The sequence below is a fragment of the Harpia harpyja genome, chromosome 23 (genome assembly GCF_026419915.1).
Source record: "Harpia harpyja isolate bHarHar1 chromosome 23, bHarHar1 primary haplotype, whole genome shotgun sequence".
Classification (NCBI taxonomy): Eukaryota; Metazoa; Chordata; class Aves; order Accipitriformes; family Accipitridae; genus Harpia; species Harpia harpyja.
Genome location: NC_068962.1, coordinates 17,725,768 through 17,743,784, shown reverse-complemented (window position 1 = coordinate 17,743,784; position 18,017 = coordinate 17,725,768). Strand labels below are relative to the sequence as shown.

The 18,017-nt window shown below is 42.3% G+C and overlaps 2 protein-coding genes across 2 annotated transcripts in view; one reads left to right on the top strand and one right to left on the bottom strand.

Annotated features, from left to right (window-relative positions):
- The window catches only part of LOC128135410 (adipocyte plasma membrane-associated protein-like), a 22,874-nt gene extending 15,821 nt beyond the window's left edge, over positions 1–7,053 (top strand). The window contains exon 12 of the mRNA XM_052774330.1: positions 6,114–7,053. Coding sequence (XP_052630290.1) covers positions 6,114–6,232 — 119 coding nt within the window. The 3' untranslated portion in view covers positions 6,233–7,053. The remainder of the gene's footprint in view (positions 1–6,113) is intronic.
- The window catches only part of GNS (glucosamine (N-acetyl)-6-sulfatase), a 19,544-nt gene extending 1,542 nt beyond the window's left edge, over positions 1–18,002 (bottom strand). Inside the window, exons 1-13 of the mRNA XM_052774327.1 lie at positions 17,778–18,002; positions 17,137–17,196; positions 16,254–16,460; positions 14,022–14,087; positions 13,527–13,625; positions 10,958–11,125; positions 7,260–7,342; positions 5,760–5,878; positions 5,090–5,193; positions 4,588–4,689; positions 3,262–3,369; positions 2,460–2,570; positions 397–557 (exon numbers count right to left, since the gene is read on the bottom strand). Coding sequence (XP_052630287.1) covers positions 397–557; positions 2,460–2,570; positions 3,262–3,369; positions 4,588–4,689; positions 5,090–5,193; positions 5,760–5,878; positions 7,260–7,342; positions 10,958–11,125; positions 13,527–13,625; positions 14,022–14,087; positions 16,254–16,460; positions 17,137–17,196; positions 17,778–17,924 — 1,535 coding nt within the window. The 5' untranslated portion in view covers positions 17,925–18,002. The remainder of the gene's footprint in view (positions 1–396; positions 558–2,459; positions 2,571–3,261; positions 3,370–4,587; positions 4,690–5,089; positions 5,194–5,759; positions 5,879–7,259; positions 7,343–10,957; positions 11,126–13,526; positions 13,626–14,021; positions 14,088–16,253; positions 16,461–17,136; positions 17,197–17,777) is intronic.
- Positions 18,003–18,017: the final 15 nt, after the last annotated feature.

Below are 18,017 nucleotides of genomic sequence, written 5' to 3'. Positions count from 1 at the left end.
TCTTTGCTAACAGCATCTCCAGGAACAATCGGAGCAAGTCTTTGGAAAATGCCTGCCTACAGAAACATGCAGTGCTTTTCCTTATTTGCAGGCAAAGCTGAGGTCCCTTGTCTCTGACTACTCAGCACAGCTGTAAGCTTCAGCTATTCTAAGTCAACAGTGACTGACAAGATTGTAGTAGTAGTATTAATACCATCAAGTTATATTTGGTAGGTTAAATTAAAATAGAGATTAAACATGAAAAAATAGAAGCATCAAGAAAGCATCTCTATTAAACAACAGTATGTATGTCAGTAATATCACATTCCATCATAAATACCCTCTATAAAAGCTTAATTTTAAAAATACATAGTAACATTTAAAAGTATTATAATAATTAATTGATTCAGTGTTTACCCAGGATCGAAGACACCTGGTGTACGGCAAGTTGCTCCTGAACAGGACTGCAGCATCATTAATCGATAGTTCATCTTTTCTAGAATTTCTTGATCAATTGTTTTAGCAATGTTATTGATCTGGTGTGGATCTGCAGTCAAGTTATACACTTCCACAAACACCTGTAGAAGAAAGTTCCTGCACTGTATTAAGTCCTAAATGCTGATTAACATTTAATGGGATTATTTGTGAAGAACACTTTATGGCAGCATATAGTCTCAAATGTTACTTTCAACTACACTGCAGCATTCCCACACAGACACTACATTTTGCCATGTGGCTAAGTGGTCAAAGACAGGACAGCATGTAGGTAAAGCTAAAGTTTTGTGATAGTACAGTATTATTGGAAAAGTTTTTACTTCCACCTAAAGTGCTTACCTGCTACGCTGCAGTGTTTTTTCTAACAGATAAACAGAGCCCATCTTAGGACTGTAAGACCACAGCAAGAGGCCATGGCTAAGCTGGCTGTCTTTTTATTAATGCATCTCAAAATACACAATTCCATGAGCATCATAGCACTGTTATATGTTCATCAGGTACCTCCAGCTGTCAATCTCAGACAGGTGTCTTGACTACATGTACAAAATCTGCTGAATACAAGTATGCTATAACCCCAATACAAGAAAGCTTTTTCTGTGTGTGCATGCTTTGAGAAAGTTTGTCTGGAGGATTTTAGGGCAGATTTGTTTCTGGTACATTAAATCTCTAAACCATTCCATGGGACAAATAGGAGTCAAACATATCTCAAGAATTCAGCTGAGGTTTTGTCTGTGCTAGAGTAGGAGGCCTGATTGCAGATGATGTTGATTAAAACTGGCTGGGTTGTGTCTAACATAGATAAAGATGTATCCAGACAGACTTCGGTTGCAAGCTTTCTTGTAAGGTTCACTGCAAGGTCTTAAAAGCCACATTGCTTCATCTTCCCAATACTGTTAGCCTTAATTTAGCTGACCCAGGTAAGCTGAGTGACCCAAAAATGCCACAGCCATACCTTCTTACGGGGGGGGGGGGGGAAGTGACATGAAGTGTATTATCAGATCAACTTCGGAGTCTACTTTCACAAAGAAAGCTGCAACACTCACTTCACTTCATCATAAATTGTCAGAAAGTAAGAAATGGAGGGCAGGGTCTGCTAATCAGCATCTTGGTCTCCTATACAGTCTTTCTTTCTATCTTACTGCAAAAAACCATCTTGTGGGATTTACTCCCCTGGTTTAACTGGTTCACTGTAGACTGTCAGGAAGTGTTTTGTGTGGTGGCACAATAACTGGGGATACCTGCTGTATATGCATTTATTGCCCATCTGCTGACAAAACAGTTTATTATATTTGTGACCCAATTGCCTCAAACCCACCACACTGTTTGGAGCAACTGCGTGCAAAGGGGCACAAGTAAAGATCAGCCCTGTAATACACCAGGTTTTTTGTGCATACAGCAGGTGCTCCGCTAATGAGATTTGAACAGTTTCTGAAGGGGGGACTTTATGTCCCTTATACCCAAACAACTTACAACTGTGAAAAAGGTCTCAACCTTATCATAACTTAAATACTTCTTTTGCCAGGCAAACAATTGAGCCATAGAAGAGAAATAATTAGCCTGGGATTTCACTTCTTCCCAAGGAAAAGACTTGCAGCTGAACATAAGAAGAGCAGAGGTACAGCATAACAGAAAACATTTGTCATACAGAAGGACTCTGCCACATGGAATTAGGGTAGGACAGAGAACTGAGCCCAGCCCCAGCACAGCTCCCCATGAGGCTGTTGGGCAATAATGAAGGTGATAATCATAGTTCAGGCTATTGTCCCTTCCTCACTCCCCACCCACCCCTTTTGGTTTTTTTTCTTCCCAGAACACCACCAGAGTTTTGGTCAAACATTCTCACCAGCAGATAAATACTTCACTGTTTATCCTGCGAGCAATGCTAGTCTGCTTTTCAGAGTACTTTATGGAAACCTTGAAAGCAGATAAGAGTGCAGACAGTCACTCACACGGTTGTGACATCTGCTAGTCAGACAGAGACTTACCTCCCGGTCATCAAATTCACAGTACTGCAGATCCCAGGAAGTTGACAGTGTCCTTACACAAGCATATGTGTTGTTATAGGAATCTTCACAGACACAGTCTGGGAAGCAGTGCTGTGGAGTGAGCAGTGAACAAAAACTCAGAGCAGGAAAAAAGGATGAACAAGCTATCCTTCTCCTAGAGACTGTACCACCTCAAGCCAACTACAGTTAACTGATGAACACCAGGATCTTGGTCTAACACATGCAAGTCTCCACTGGGGATTTTAAGCAAAAACTTGGCTCGTCTGAATTTGAGAAAGTGTTACGCAACTCACCATGATTAAGTGCACTTTGGGAAGCTAGTGTACATACATTGAAGAAAACAGCACAACACACTCTACTAAAGACACCACCAATGGGATGCTTTACTTAAAGCAAACCTTCTTTGATTCAGGAAGTAACTAGTGATTTAAATAAGTCACAGGTAAGAATTGTGCAACGAGTTCATTAGAAGTTTAGAAAGAACGTGATGTCGCTGCCACCCGCTTTGACAAGCCCACACCTTCCTGCGTATTTCTCCAGCCCTGAGGCCCTACAGATTCCTGCTGAAAGGGTGACTGTTTTCTGTACAATCATATGGACACATCAGTTCTGCATGGCTGGATGTCTCTCTCCGATTCTTAAATGCTGCACGGACATAAAGAGCTAGCTCCTACTTACCAAGACACTGGGAGCTTACTTACAGAACCAGGCTAGTCCATACAGCAAACAGGTTTAATTCAGCAGCTGTTTTCTAATATTAACAGATCTTGGTCTTGCTTACCGTGACTCCAGGTCCTAGGCCAGGACAGGTAGGATCACTGCCATTGTATCCTTCTCCTTGGTACTCCACCAAGAAGTCCGATCTCCATGTCACATTTTTGTCTCCTGTCTAGGACAAGAGGTTAACGTGACTGAGTATCCACTGCACTGCAAAACAGAAGGAACTCTCTATGCCTGGTGTAACACTAACGCTGCCCACTGCTCACAAGGCCGTTTGAGTTGTGGTCCCTAGTCTGAGTCAGTCTTAAAATAGTATTTAGCCTTAGGTTAGAATGTCTTGTGTAACTGGAAGACAAGGATCCAACTCCAAAAATATTAGTACACCTTCTTGTGAGGGTTTAAAGTACTATCTTCAATTTATAAAGAATCATGCAATACTACCAAATAGGAGCCCCGTGGCCAGATACTACCATATTACAGACAAGATCCCTGTAACAAGGCTGTTTCTCTTTGGTTTATATCGAACTACTGCAACAGATGGAAAAAGATACCCTTGGCATAAGAAAAGATAAACAGCTTTAAAAAGCAACAAAGTTTTAAGCTGCTCTATTTGTAGCTGCATTTTAAAAGACAGAGGGAGAGGCAAGTTTAAATTAATATATAGCACCATCACAGCCATATACAGCAAAACAATGAGTTTCACAGTTTTGATTCCAGAGTTTAAACTAGATGCCTTTTACCTGCTTCTGTCTGAAGAACAGCTTAAGGTTTGGATACCAGGTTTTAAAAGCAAAGCACTGTTTTAAATCTGGATGATCTCCTACATCCAAGTAAGCTGCCTTCAATTTATAGACTGAATTTAATTAAAACTAAAAGGATCAACTGCAAGCAGCTTTATTTAAATAGGCTTCTGTCACTTATTGGAAAGGTCAGGTTCACTCTATAAAACCACAGGTATTTTTCCAGAGTTTAGAAGGAAATGCTAGTTCTACTGACCATTGAGGCAAGCCAAAGATTTAAGTAAGAACAGTCTGCTCTCCTCCTATGTCTATGCTGAGAAATTCTAAGGAAAAAGGGAGGGAGGATACAAGGTGGAAACAACATACAGCCTTCAAAACAGGAATTATTACAAATGGCAGGATTAGCCAAAGGATGACATAACTTTCCATTATAAAATGACCACAAAGTTGTAGGGCTTATGAAAATACACCTGCATTTAAACAAGATGCCTACTTTTTTCACTAAGCTATGAACATCTCATGTGAAAATGACATCAAGGGACAAATCTGGGTTATGAGTCGACCTACTCTATCGAAGGAAGTAGTATTCACTTTGAAGCATAACCCCTGCAAGAACTACCAGTTACTGTCCCTGTGTGTCTACTTACCAACAGCGGCAATAGTGACATCCCATCCATCTGGGTCTTGTTCAAGTCATACCCTGCGATATCCAGAATAGTGGGACCCAAGTCAATATTTGCAACAAGCATCTGCAGGGTGAGGAAAACTTACTTCAGAAGACCAGAACCTAACATGTAATAATGAGACTTCTGTATTTTAAGTACTTGTAATTTTAGGTACACCTAAACACTACTTAATTTCATCTCTATAGGCTAATGGACCCTGCAACATTCAAAAGCAACGGTAGGGTCTTTGGAAAGTGAGCTTCAGACTTTGTTTACTTTTGTAGCCTGCCATTACTTAAATTTACTGATTCAAGCAAGCAAGAGCACACAGCTTTTTAGAATGAGGTCTTTGCACTTTCTACCACTCCATATATTTCATTTCATTGATACATATATATGCAGGAGGATAAATTATTACCTAAAGTTGATAACTGTGAGACAACATTAAAAGTAAATCCATACTTTGATTTCACTTCCTTCTTACCTTGTTTGTCTGATTTGGTTTTATCCCTGGTCCTCGAACTAGCAATGGAACTTTGATATCAAACTCATACAGCTGCCGTTTGTCTATTGGCAAAGAAAACTGGCCTATACAATAGAAAAGGCAAAAAGTTAAATGGTTTCTTCTTTTACATTTTAAAGAGTCTTGCGTTACCTAATTTCCAGCAGCCAATTTTTTAAGAAGTCAGAAGGGTTCCTTAACCTGAACTACATTAACAAAGTGCAGGATAGGAACAGACAACTTCAAAGTATAAGCCATACCTTACAAAGTTTAACAGCTTAGATACTGAATTTTCAGTTGTACAATATGATAGACAGGTCTTTGACGGAATTTTACTAGTTAACTCTTTCATGGCAGCTCTTCCTACAGAACACAGAGACTGTTCTCCATTTCTGTCCTGATTTTACATGTATCAGTATACAGCAGTAGAGATTAGTGCTAAAAACCACAACCAAACAAAACCCAACCAAACAATAAAATCCCCAAACACCCCACTCTGCAACTCCAGGTTGTTTTGCAACTCAAATCAGTACTTCTTATGTCTACAGTTTTCCACAGTTGCTGTTCCCATTTTCTGGAGCAGTCATGAGGGTGAAAAGTTATGCGATTACTGAACATTTGTAGAAGATCCAGGAAGCAGTGAAAATTTTACCAGTGTGGAAGCCATTGTCTGATGTGTAAAAGATGTACGTGTTGTCCAATTCTCCATTCAGTTCCAGTTTCTTCACTAGTTTCTCTATCAGATCATCTACTGACAGCAGAGTTTGCCACCTGCACAAAACCAAAGTAATTCATATTAGAGTATGAAAAATTTAGAATAATTCTGACTGCAGGTAGGGTATTCATATTCTGCTTCAAGTCAACAGTGTATGCACTGTAAGTGGATTATTTTGCTTGCAAATTCTGAAAACAAACTTCATAGATTACTACACTGTACTTTTTGAGGCTGCAATTTAAGATAGAAGTAGACTGTTTGTCTTCAGTTCTTGTTGATTTTATTCTGTAGTGTCTGAGAAAGACGTCAAAATGCTGATTAATTCTTATCTGGAGACAGTCAAGACCAACTTTGAAGCAACACAGTGGGAAAGAGTCAGAGTCATCTCCTGCAAGGTCACTTGCTATTAGTTCTTCATATGTACTTTTTAATATTAAAATACAAGACTGCCATGAATTTAATTGTCTATGTGGGATCCTTTCTGCTTGAAAACTACATCAGCTATTTTGTATTACTCATGTAATACCAGGGTCCATTATTCCAGTGTATCTAAAGCCTTGAACAGTTATTCTTTCCTTTGTCACAGCGTTTGCCATTGAGACAAGTGACTGCTTCTGATAAGTCAGTTACAAGCCTCCACAGACTAGTATTATGCTGAATTAACTACAGTTATTCAGTTCCTGGATCCTGTCATCTCCAGGCTTAAATGAAAGATTTTGTTGCATAATTTTACCTTCATGTTTTATAAAGCCAAAGCCTGAAAAAACCTTGGTTTTCCATCTCCAAAGTGACAAGCTAATGCCTGATCACCGCTCAGAACAGGGTTTACCACTTAAAGTTAAGCTACTTTTTTTTTCAGAGCTTTTAAAGAAAATACACCTACAGCGTAAGCAAATACTCTTCCTTTCTATTAAAAAGAGGGAACAAGCTGTACTTTCACATTACTCCCCACATCCCCTTTTACAAAAACAAATCAAGCACCTGCCTTGGCCAGTCAGGTATTCCCATGTAAAAAGACCACAGACTGAGCATCAAGGTTAATAAATCAGATTAGCTGGCAGATAAAGCAATGGCATTTGATGTACATCATGTAAGAATCTGGAATTCAAGTGAAGTAGAAGGTAAGGCCACTTTTTATGAAAACCTGTTGTGCACAGAAAGAGAAGCAGTAGAGACACCGAACGTGGTCGGTCTTTTTTATGACAAATGATGGCAGCATTTGGGAGCAAAATATTTCTGAAGTCAATGACAAGTTTCTTTGCAGAAAGTAAACAGAAAGTCACATCTGCTGAGACAGATGCCAGAGAACTACTACAGGTAGTTTGACATCTACTGTCAGATTTATTACAACTCTTTTAAAAAAATATACCTTTTCTTTTTTTAAAAAAAACAATAAAAGTTCTGAGTAGAAATCTTAAGCAACGAAAAAATTCTTACCGCTTTCTATAAGCATCATCAAGAAACTGTATTGAAGAGTTAGTCATTGGAGTCTTTGCTTGTCGAATTAACCAGTGCTTGTTCTAAAGAAAAAAAAAAAAAGACAAAAAAGATTAGCGTAGGAGAGAAGTACCAGCTTTTAAACCTTTCTTAGACCAATTAAAACAGAAACATTGGTTAGGGTAAAACATCCACATGATTCCTGTGAAACAGCCAGGCAATGCTATCAAACTGACCTGACTCCAGTTTTCCCTCTTGGTTCATGTAAAATCTAAGTTGCAAAAGCAGAATATATTACAGTTCCATTATGCTCAGCTCTTGGCAAGAAGAAAATAGCTGTAGATCTTTTCAAAGCAGTTCAGGGAACAAATCTGTGAAAGGAGCTAGGGAAGGCTCTCACAGATAAAAGTCTGATAGCACGAGACAAGTCTGATGAAAAAAATCTGAAGGATGGAGCAGCATTGTAAGATTGGTCTTGGTTGTCAAAGTGAGGTTCTTTTGGGACTAAGACTGGTGAGCATCCTAACACAGGCAGAGAGGTGGAGAGAAACTCCTGCATCAAAAGCAATTAGGACAACCTAATTTATGGACAGGTAAGGACAAAGATCTGTAACGGTGCCACTACCAGGTTCTTGGTAGCGTATAAATAAACTCAGGGCTGGAGACTACTGAGGGGAGCAGAAACATCACTGTTTTATTGGGATTTTTTGACTCCAGAACAAGAGCATTTCTTTAGCTGAAGTGTTATTGATTCTTCTAGCTGCATCCCCACTTTCAGAAACAGCCCCTCCCTCTCTCCCCTCACCCACCCCTCCGAAGTAACGGAGGTGATCTAACTCATACGAAAAGTGATACTTCCACATCCTGAAGCACCAGCCTGAAGTGGGTCAGCTGCTGTACAAATACATAGGAAGGTCTGCTGTGAGCAACCTGAAGGTTAGTATTAGTGGGAGAAGAAAGTCACGTCAGTGCAGCTTTATACTTTTTCATTTAGTACGTCAGAGATGACCCACTCATTGCCCTGAGCTTGAGCCTGTATTTACTTGGTCACTCCTCTCCATAGAGCCTCTCATTGGGCAAGTTGCCTCCTGTCACAAGCGAATGACTCTGAACGGGCTCAGGCTTTAGGGACTCACAGTGAAGTGACTCGTATCTCCTGCAATTATTCAGTTCCCCTGTTTTCTGTTCTTGCCAACTGAAGGGAAGATTTTGGGCATGGAGACTGAATACCACGTCCAGTTTATTTTAATTCAGTTGTATTCAGATCTCTCTTCTACAGTAGTTGTAAAACAATTCTCTGGAGAGACACTAAGTCTATCTCAGCAAGAAAACACAGCATCATCAAGACCAAACATCTAGGACTTGTGTGTTGGTTGAGAGAGGATAAAGTAAGGAAAGACTTCACAAACCCCATCCCCAGCTCAGCAGCCGTTCTTCAGAGAACAAAGGAGCTCGCAATGTCACCTGTGCACCAGCCACCTTTCACAAGAGGTGGGCTTAGGAGAGGCCCTCCTCCATAAAACACAACCACGCTGGTTAACTCAGGTGGATAAGTCACCTCATGCAGCAGAATCCTCCTCCTTCCTGGAGGATTTTGTTCTTCCTACCTTTCTCTGAAGTTTCAAAAACTTCACGCAGCACCTAAACGCCTCTGTGGATTTCAATAAAGTTCACACTGACTCAGAGTCCTCAAATCTGCTTCCCAGTCAGTCTCTGTCAAGTCTCTTTCACTGGTTACATACAAAGTTGTCCACCAATCCTGCTGCCTCCCTATGTCCCATTCTCAAAGAAATTTTGGGAGAGCTTGAGACACCATACCATGTCTTGCCAGCAGAATCTGAACACAGCTGTGCTCTCATGTTGCAGGAAAAACAGTGCATGCAAGAGAAACACCCAACACGTATCAGCTTCTCTCTCAGAACAGCTTAGATAAACCACTCGTCTGGGCTACCAATAGTCCTGCTTGGGAAACCAGAGAGCTACCCATCATTTGATATAGCTCATAGCTGAGGATCCTAAGCAGAAGTTGAAGTGCGCATCACTGGACAGAGCCTGACAACAGCTTAACTCCTATTTTTCATGCAGAGATTCTGCCTAGATGGCTCCTTCCAGTACCCCTTGCCCACATACTGTATAAGGAAGCTAGGCAACATTAATTTAGGAATCAAGACTGTACAATGAAAGACTGTCTAGCAAGCGTTACAACATCAATGACTTGAGGGTCTGAGCCTACGTACATGTTTATTGCTATTGCAGGAACTGCACTTGCCCTAGAAAAAAGTGAAGCTCAAAGAAGAGTTAGGCTTCAAGACGACAACACTGCCAATTAAAGAAACACACACTGTTAATGATTGTAGCTATTGTGTCTAGGAAAGAAGAGTAATGCTAGTCTGTTCCTATTGTGAAACCTAGCAAAACTGCTATATCCACAAATATTAACTACCAAACATTAAGTAAGTCTGTCATTTTGCTTTGTGTTACGTAGGCACATGCAGAGCTTTTGCTTCTGCTCCACATAAGGGAGCTCCCACACTGTATTTTTTTGGCTAGCTGCTGACTTTGCTGGTCAAGTTATTTCTGGCTCACTATTTTAAAAGCATTCATTTATTACAGTAATGGACTCTGAGACGAAGTTAGGGATCCTTTCATGGAGGAAAAAAAACCCCAGCCTGATTACCACTCCCTAGTTTGAAACTTAACAGGTTGGGCTAAAGCGTTTGCTACTGCCTGCAGCCCTTTTCTCCCCTTTCATTCATGTTTTTATATCACGCTGATAAGCACATGGTCATTTTACAAGCTACAATCCTCAGCTAAAAACAAGTTTCACCCTGTACTACATGAGTCACAATGACCTTAGAAGAGGTATCACTGGGCTCCAGACAGGCATTTAGGTGACGTTAGTGAGGTCTGTATTTTAAACTAATTGAATCAAAACCACAAGACTTTTCTAAGTCAAGTATTTCACCAGATTAACTGTTTGTGACTTTCACTTTCACTTATTGGCAAAGTAAGTCGCAGCAGATTAGTCTGAGCTAGACCATATTTGGCCAAGTTTACCAGCAGTGGAAGGTACCGCCCTGTCACAAGGATGTCTGTGAGTTTGTAACACTAGGCTCCGCAATTCTGGTTACAGGTTATTTCAACAAATGAAAGGCAAGTTCTCAAAGTCCTTAGTGACCCTGGGCCCTGTGGTTCATGATTCCACAAAGTCCTCTGGTTAGTCTGATATGCTGGTCACCTAGGGGCAGCTTGGCCACGAGCTCAAGGAACGGACCACCCACCCACCCGAGCAGATGTGCTCAGGAAGACAGGGCTCTCGTCATTCTTCACCCGAGCCTTTGTGTCACACACTGCCTCTGTGTTCTCCTGAACATACTGAGAGCAATGAAAGAACATTTTAAGAGCTTCAGAACAGTCTGGAAATTGGACACAGAATTAACATTTTTCCATTTATCAATGATAATTCCATTGTACTGCCTTATCACTTTTGCCACTACTTTTTTTGTTTAAAAGATATTTGTATGCAAATATCTCAAAGTCACAACAAACATATCTTACCCTGAAAGGCTGATTAACATAACTAAATAACCACTAGTCATGGTACTAGCCTATTCTTCTCACTGTTTAAACTTAACATGCAGGTCGGGGTCATTGCCTACAGCTCTCACAAGCTAGTCAGTTCTTGCTAGTTAGCTTACCTTTCCATGAATATTAAAATTGCTGTTCCTTGGTGCACTGACATTCTGAAAGCTCTTCTTATACTGTGGAGCAGCTGTCCAAGGGGAGTGTGGTGCTGGGGTTGAGATCATCATAAAGAAAGGTTCAAAATTAGATTTATACTCCAAGAAGTCCAATGACATGTTGGCCTGTGAACAGTTTCATTGGAGAAGAAAAGTCATACCTCCAAAGGAAAACAGCAAGTATTTGAAAGATCCAAACTAGACATGCATAACTTTAGAGCTCAGTAGTACTGGGAACATTTAAACTATTTCAGAAACCTATTGCTTGTTCATCTCCAAGTGTCCAGAACAGCAGCTCATGATAAAAAAAATCTCAAGTGTTCACGTTAAACAAATCATTTGTCCCACATCTCTGAACAGGTTTCTACTTGAGACCTTTGCGTTTAGACCTGGAAAGCTCACCAAAAGTTTGTGCCTATTCCAAATATCAACAAAATCCACCTAAACTCGGTTTTCATAAAGTAAAATTGGAGCTTTCTTTAACACAGTCTGAGTCTTTCTGAGGCTCTCAGATGCCATCTCTCCTGCCTGACAGATGTCAGTTTAGCAGTCTCACTTGTCTTCAGAGATAGCAATAGCTCTGAAAATATTTTTCAGCCCCACTGTTTATAGCATATGTTCATTCTGTAGCAAGCTCCTAGTTTATAAGGGGTGCCACATTTCTGCTGGCGAAGCCAGAAGCTCTAGTGAAGGACAGTGCCAAACTCCACTCACTCACTCACTCCACTTTCATTTTCATTTCAGCCTATACACAATTTCAAGTAGCAAGTTAGAGGAGATTGTGAGTTCCGTTTTGGCCTTCCCTTGGTCAGCCTTTGAAATTAAAGCTTCAAAGGTATTACTCGCAGATGAGTGCTCCGCTATTCAAATCTCGCAATATTTTCCTTTCCTGTCCGATTAGTATACCCCATTTTGGATATCCTTTTCTTTCTCTAGAAGAAAGAATACATCAGGAATTCCCTCCTCTTCCTTCCTCTTAACTCGTACATCTAAGCAAGTAGGGCTGGACTTCAGTTGCATGACAACGGAGTTAAGAGAGGATAAGAACAGTGTGGAGTTCAAAAACCTGGTTCAGAAACAAGCATGATGTAGGCAAATTCACAGAGGTAGTCAACTTAGATTTTGTTAGGAGCTTAAACTGCAACATGTCAGGACTGCAGCAGACAGATCCAGGTGTTCCGATTCTTAATACCAGACTTAAAAGTACCCAGATGTCCTTAGTCAGGACAAGAAAGTTTGTGCATCACATCAAGCAACACAGGAACTCTGCATAAGCAATTTACTCCTGTGCACTGCCCATCGAGCAAATGAAACTCAAACACTAGCTCTGAAATGCTGAATACATATTTGGTAACTATAGGCAGAAGGTAGAATGCAACACACTGAAAATCAGAATACACTGCTGTATCAATAGGTAAACACACCGCAAATAAGAGGTTTATGCAGCAATGACCTGTTGGTCAAAGTGCTTACAAGCTACTGAAGGATCAGCAAAGACCAGTACAATGCCAGTAATAGGACAGTTTCACTTCTGGCTTATCAATTCCAATCTAGCTTTAGATGGTGTAAATCTAAATTTAATCAGACAGCTGTTCAGTACCCTGAGAAACATCAATCATTTCTGTTCCTAGTAAGCAGCTGACAATGTTCAAGAACCCACTGGAACGAAACTCATTAGGGTCTCAGTGGCAGAGTGCAGACTGACTGCACGAGGAGACTTCCCGGAGAAGAATTTTCCCAAGTGCTGCACATGAGCTCCCAGCGCTACCAACTCATACACTGTAACAGCATGTCAAATTAAGACTCCAGCTTGGTGAGCGTGGAGAACACTCCCCTTCCCCATCCCCCCAAACCTCCAAGCTAAAACTATTTGCTAAACAGGTCCTCAAGAGAGCTAATATTTGATATCTTTGTTACCTCTCTTTACCTTAAGAGGGCAAAGAGGCTAAAAACTCCCCTGGTCAGCTACACATTTTGCACAGTGCATATATTGCCCTCTCACAATGTGAAGGACTGATTAGCCTTTGATATTTCCAAGTTATCAGTTTGATGTAGTTAGAGATTACAAGACACTAATGCATCATAATATCTAACAAACAAAACACGGTGTAAAGTTATATTTAACTTCCCACTGAAATCTTGGCCCAGTTAATCTGTTACAGAAGTTGTGTATTGTAATGAAACACATCCTTCTGTGAAGTAATTTAAGTTATTGTCTACCTGCATCATGTTCCTCATGCACCGTAGCAGCCAGTATTAACCTCTCGGTGAGCTACTGGCTAGCAAACGGGCAGTTGGAATCCCTTTCCTCTCCACAGCTCATACACACAAACTTGTCATTTCTAAATATACCCAGAATCTCGCTCTGCTGATTAATGCCCACCCACCATCATGACAGCACAATCATGTATTTACGAACTAAGACAGCTGAACAAATTATCATCCCCACCCTTCCCCGAGCCCCCAGCATGAAGCATTATCTGGTCATAAGCAGCTTCTGTAACCCAGGTGTTGCAAAATTTCTTACCAGTACATCTGTCAGATAATCTACACTGTAGTTCTCACCATGCCTTCGTGCTTTGCCATTTACTGAAAGAGTATAGTTGTAGTACTTTGAATTCTTTTCCTGCGAAAAAGAAAAGTCACATGCATATTTATACAAAGCAACATGTACATTGGTTACTTGAAATAATCAAAATGAGCTGCCAACAAGCATCTGCCAAACAGGTTATAAGTATTTGTCATAAGGACACCGCAAGAATTCTCAGAACTGGTCTCAAACAACAAAACTTATTTCAGTGCTATCTCACACTGTTTTGGCTTTACAAATCAGGGTCTTCCCCAGGAGTAGCCTTTGTGAAAGTCAAGGATCTGATGTGTAATAGAGGAAAAAATGGAAGAAAATTTGCATTAAGTTGTTAGATGCTCTTTGCCTGCTCTTTCATGACCAGCAAAGTTAGAACACGAGTTGGACTACAAAGCAACCGAAATTAAGTATTCAAAAAAAAGAATGGTCACATACCAAAGCATACCAAAAACTCCATCCAGGAGGGACATGACCTACTCCTCCTGCATCCTCTGCTCCATACTGAAAAAAGACAGACCGTGACTCAGTTTCAATTATGATGAACAAAAGCTAGAAATTATGTTTCATATTCATGTGCTTTGTTCAACACTAGTCAGAAACCACATTAAGCCAAATTCAATTTCAGAACGGAAAAAAACAAATATATATGCATAGAAAAACACATATATAGCCTGTTAAAGAAACCAGGGTTAAATAACTATAAAGACAGTAACCAAAAGCTTGGCATTCATCAACAAAATTTAAATCTTATTCCCTGTTCTACTCCACACACGAAAATATGCAGAGATCCTGGAGAACATACAGTACCTTATCATGTAATGAGGGGGAATCAAAACACACACGTGACAAGACACTCTTAGGCTTTAGTGATAACAGTTCACAAGACACTAAAGAAAATTTCGTACAGACCAACAGCTTCCATCATCCTCCCCCAGAAGGGGGTATGAACTTCAAGCAATGCTAGCCTCTTGTCACCTCAGTGTCAAATAATCTACAACAACTAGCCTTTAAGCCAGCAAAAAAAGGAAAGTAGCTGCTGAATCAGTGCCAAACTCAAAACAGAGCATGACTCAGAACAACACAACGGGTTTTCTCAGGGCTGCCCTCTCCCATCTACATGGCTCGCCTAACTGCAGGGACAGGAGACTATGCTGAGTCAAGGGATGCTCAGAGGAAGCTAGGTAAATTTCCCTTCCCCTAGCTGCCTCAGTAACATCAGCAGAAACAAATTTGTGCCTGGCTACAAAAATTCATATTCCATTATTCTATTATACCACCAACATTTTCCACCAAGAGACACAAGGAAAATAATGCTGTTAAGGACCCTGTAACTCATCTAGCTCCAAATACGATTTCATCACACAAGAGGAACACCTGATCTTAGAGCTTTCAGCACTGAGCTTTACGTCTTACCATAAACAAACTACTACAAACCACAGCTTAGTTAAAAACAGAAAAAAGCAAAAGCACATTGTCCTGGTTTCAGCTGGGATAGAGTTAATTATCTTCCCAGTAGCTGGTACAGTGCTATGTTTTGTGTTCAGTATGAGAAGAATGTTGATAACACTGATGTTAGCAACAGTTGTTGCTAAGTAGTGTTCAGACTAAAGTCAAGGATTTTTCAGCTTCTCAAGCCCAGCCAGCGAGAAAGCTGGAGGGGCACAAGAAGTTGGCACAGGACACGGCCAGGGCACCTGACCCAAACTGGCCAACGGGGTATTCCATACCATGGGATGTCCCATCTAGTATAGGAACTGGGGAGTGGGGGCGGGGGATCGCTGCTCGGGGACTAGCCGGGTGTTGGTCAGCGGGTGGTGAGCAATTGCACTGCACATCATTTGTACATTCCAATCCTTTTATTATTACTGTTGTCATTTTACTACTGTTATCATTATCATTATTAGTTCCTTCTTTTCTGTTCTATTAAACCGTTCTTATCTCAATCCACAAACTTTACTTCTTTTCCCGATTTTCTCCTCCATCCCACTGGGTGGCAGGGGGAGAGAGTGAGCAGCTGCATGGTGCTTAGTTGCTGGCTGGGGTTAAACCACGACACACACACACACGTATAAGTGACCCAATAATAAAGTGTTGGGTAACCTCTGTAAAGAGCTCCAATAATATCTGTTCTCCCAATACATTTGCCTCAGCGGTCATTTAGTATTTAAAATACCATATTAACTGCTAAGAAGAAAATAGTCCTCTGATTCAAGGGAATATATCAGTCAGGAATATTGAAACAAATTGATTTTTTTCTTTAACATTATTCTAACATCGTGCCTGGTCTGGCACTGGCTTGACCGTGTTCTTCAGTACTACATGCCAATCGTCTATCCATTTCCCCCAGTCATTAAAATCATCATTTCTAAAAATTAATGCACCTGAACATACTAAAAAAGCCTTTGGATTCCATCATCCTTTCAAAATTAACTTTTGAAAGCATTCAGACACCTACAGAACCTGATTTTAACCAAGTTAAGTTAAAGATTTGGACTTTGCATCATATTTATCCCATCTCAGCAAAGACAATTGTTCACCCAAGTAACACCATTTTAAACATTTTGGGGACCCGCCATCAGCTGCAAATAAAAAAAATCACTGAATGTTTTAGAAGAACAGACTAATGCAAATGAACTGCATCACAGTAAAAAAATAAGCACAAAATACCTCATTCAAATACTTCCCAGCAAAGAACGTTTGATAACCACACATAGTTTTGAGCAGCGCTGGGAAGGTGTATGGTTCTTGAATCTTCTGCCACAACTTGCTGCTACAGTTTCCTTCCAGAGTGTTATTGACAACATGATGATTATGTGGATATTTTCCTGTTAAAATGCTAGCTCGACTGGGACAGCAAAGCGCACTGGGAACGTACTGGAAAGACAGGGTGAAGAGATACAAGACTGACGTAAAACAATTTTTCCTCAAAATTTATAGTTTCAAAATATCAGCTAACAGGTTGATTAAAGCATTCATCAGCATTAAAGCATACTTCTTTAGGGACACACAGAATTACATCCCAAGTATTTTCACTAGTGAAAGGTGCACATGAAACCAGTTATAAGTTTCTGCAGCGTATGCCCTTCACCCTCCCCTGCATTAGATGTGGTTTTTATACAGTTGCAAGCACCTGTTAAAATACTGTTTGCCAGTTAATTCGCTCCATTATTTTAGCCGTGGCAATACATTAGAAGGTAAAGAGTAAAGTGGGTTTTCAGCATGCACGAAGCTGACAGTTGTAAGCAGCTTCTTCTAATGCTTCTCAGTTTGTAATAAAAATACTCAGATTGCTCAGTTTTTCTTCACAGCTAACGGAAGTCAGCACAAGTACTTTTAGGAAGTGAAACCTGCCCTCCCAGATTCTGAATGTGACCTTAAGCTACGTTCATTTTGAGACCCCAAAGTAGTTAGAGATTGAATTTGAAAAACCTACACACCTACGTACAGACTTCATAAAACTGCCACCAGTTCTGAGACCTTAGACGACCCGAGACACAACTACACAAACGCGCGCACCTCGGGGGTTCCGAGCGTTAACGCGAACACTCACCGCGTTTACGAAGGTTACTCCCATCTGCGCAATGAGAGCGTTAGTCTTCTTCAGGGGGGTCTGGAAGAAAGGTACCAAAAGGAAATCGGCTGAACGCCTAAGGGCGCCAGGCGAAGCTGGGGGGCCGAAGCAGCCCTACCACCTCCTGACGGCAGGCCCACCGCCACGGTTTTCGGCACCGCCCGGGCAAGCCGGGGCGGCCTTCGGCCAGGGCCTCCCGCCACCGCAGCGCTGACCCGCGCCGGCCCGGCGCAGCGGAGGAACCGGCGACCTTCCAGGGACTACCTGCGGCCGCAGAGGCCGCGCCGGAGAAGCCCCAGCCCCGCAGCCGCCTCGGCGGCTCCCCAGAGAAGCTCCGCTCGCCCGCGGACGCCCGCCGCGACGCGCCCCGAGGCCGCGGGGCGACAGCCCGTCCCGCCTCTCGCCCCAGGCCGCGGCCGCCGCGACCCGCGCCTCACGCCCTGCCCTCCCCCCCGGCCTCCCCGGCCCGCAGCCGGGCTACGCGAGCGACACCGGCGGGCGGCGGGCACCCCCTCGGCGAGGGCGAGGCCTCCCGCTCCCCTCACGGGCGGCCCCCGGCGGGCTGCGCGGGGGGTGTGTGTGTGTGGAAGGGGGGGGGGGGGGGGGGGCGGCGGGGTTACCATGCCGCCCAGGCAGACGTCCTGGTCGTCGGTGAGGATGAGCACCACGTTGGGCCTCCGCGCCTGCCGGGCCGCCCTCGCCGGGCTCAGCACCAGCAGCGCGGCCAGCGCCAGCCCCCGGACGGCCGCGGCGGCGGCGGCAGACATGGCGGCGGCGGGGGTCGGGCGGAGGGAGCCGGTGCCACGAGGCGAGGGGGACGCGGGGCGGCCGCCAGCAGAGCGCCCAGGAGCAGCGCGCGG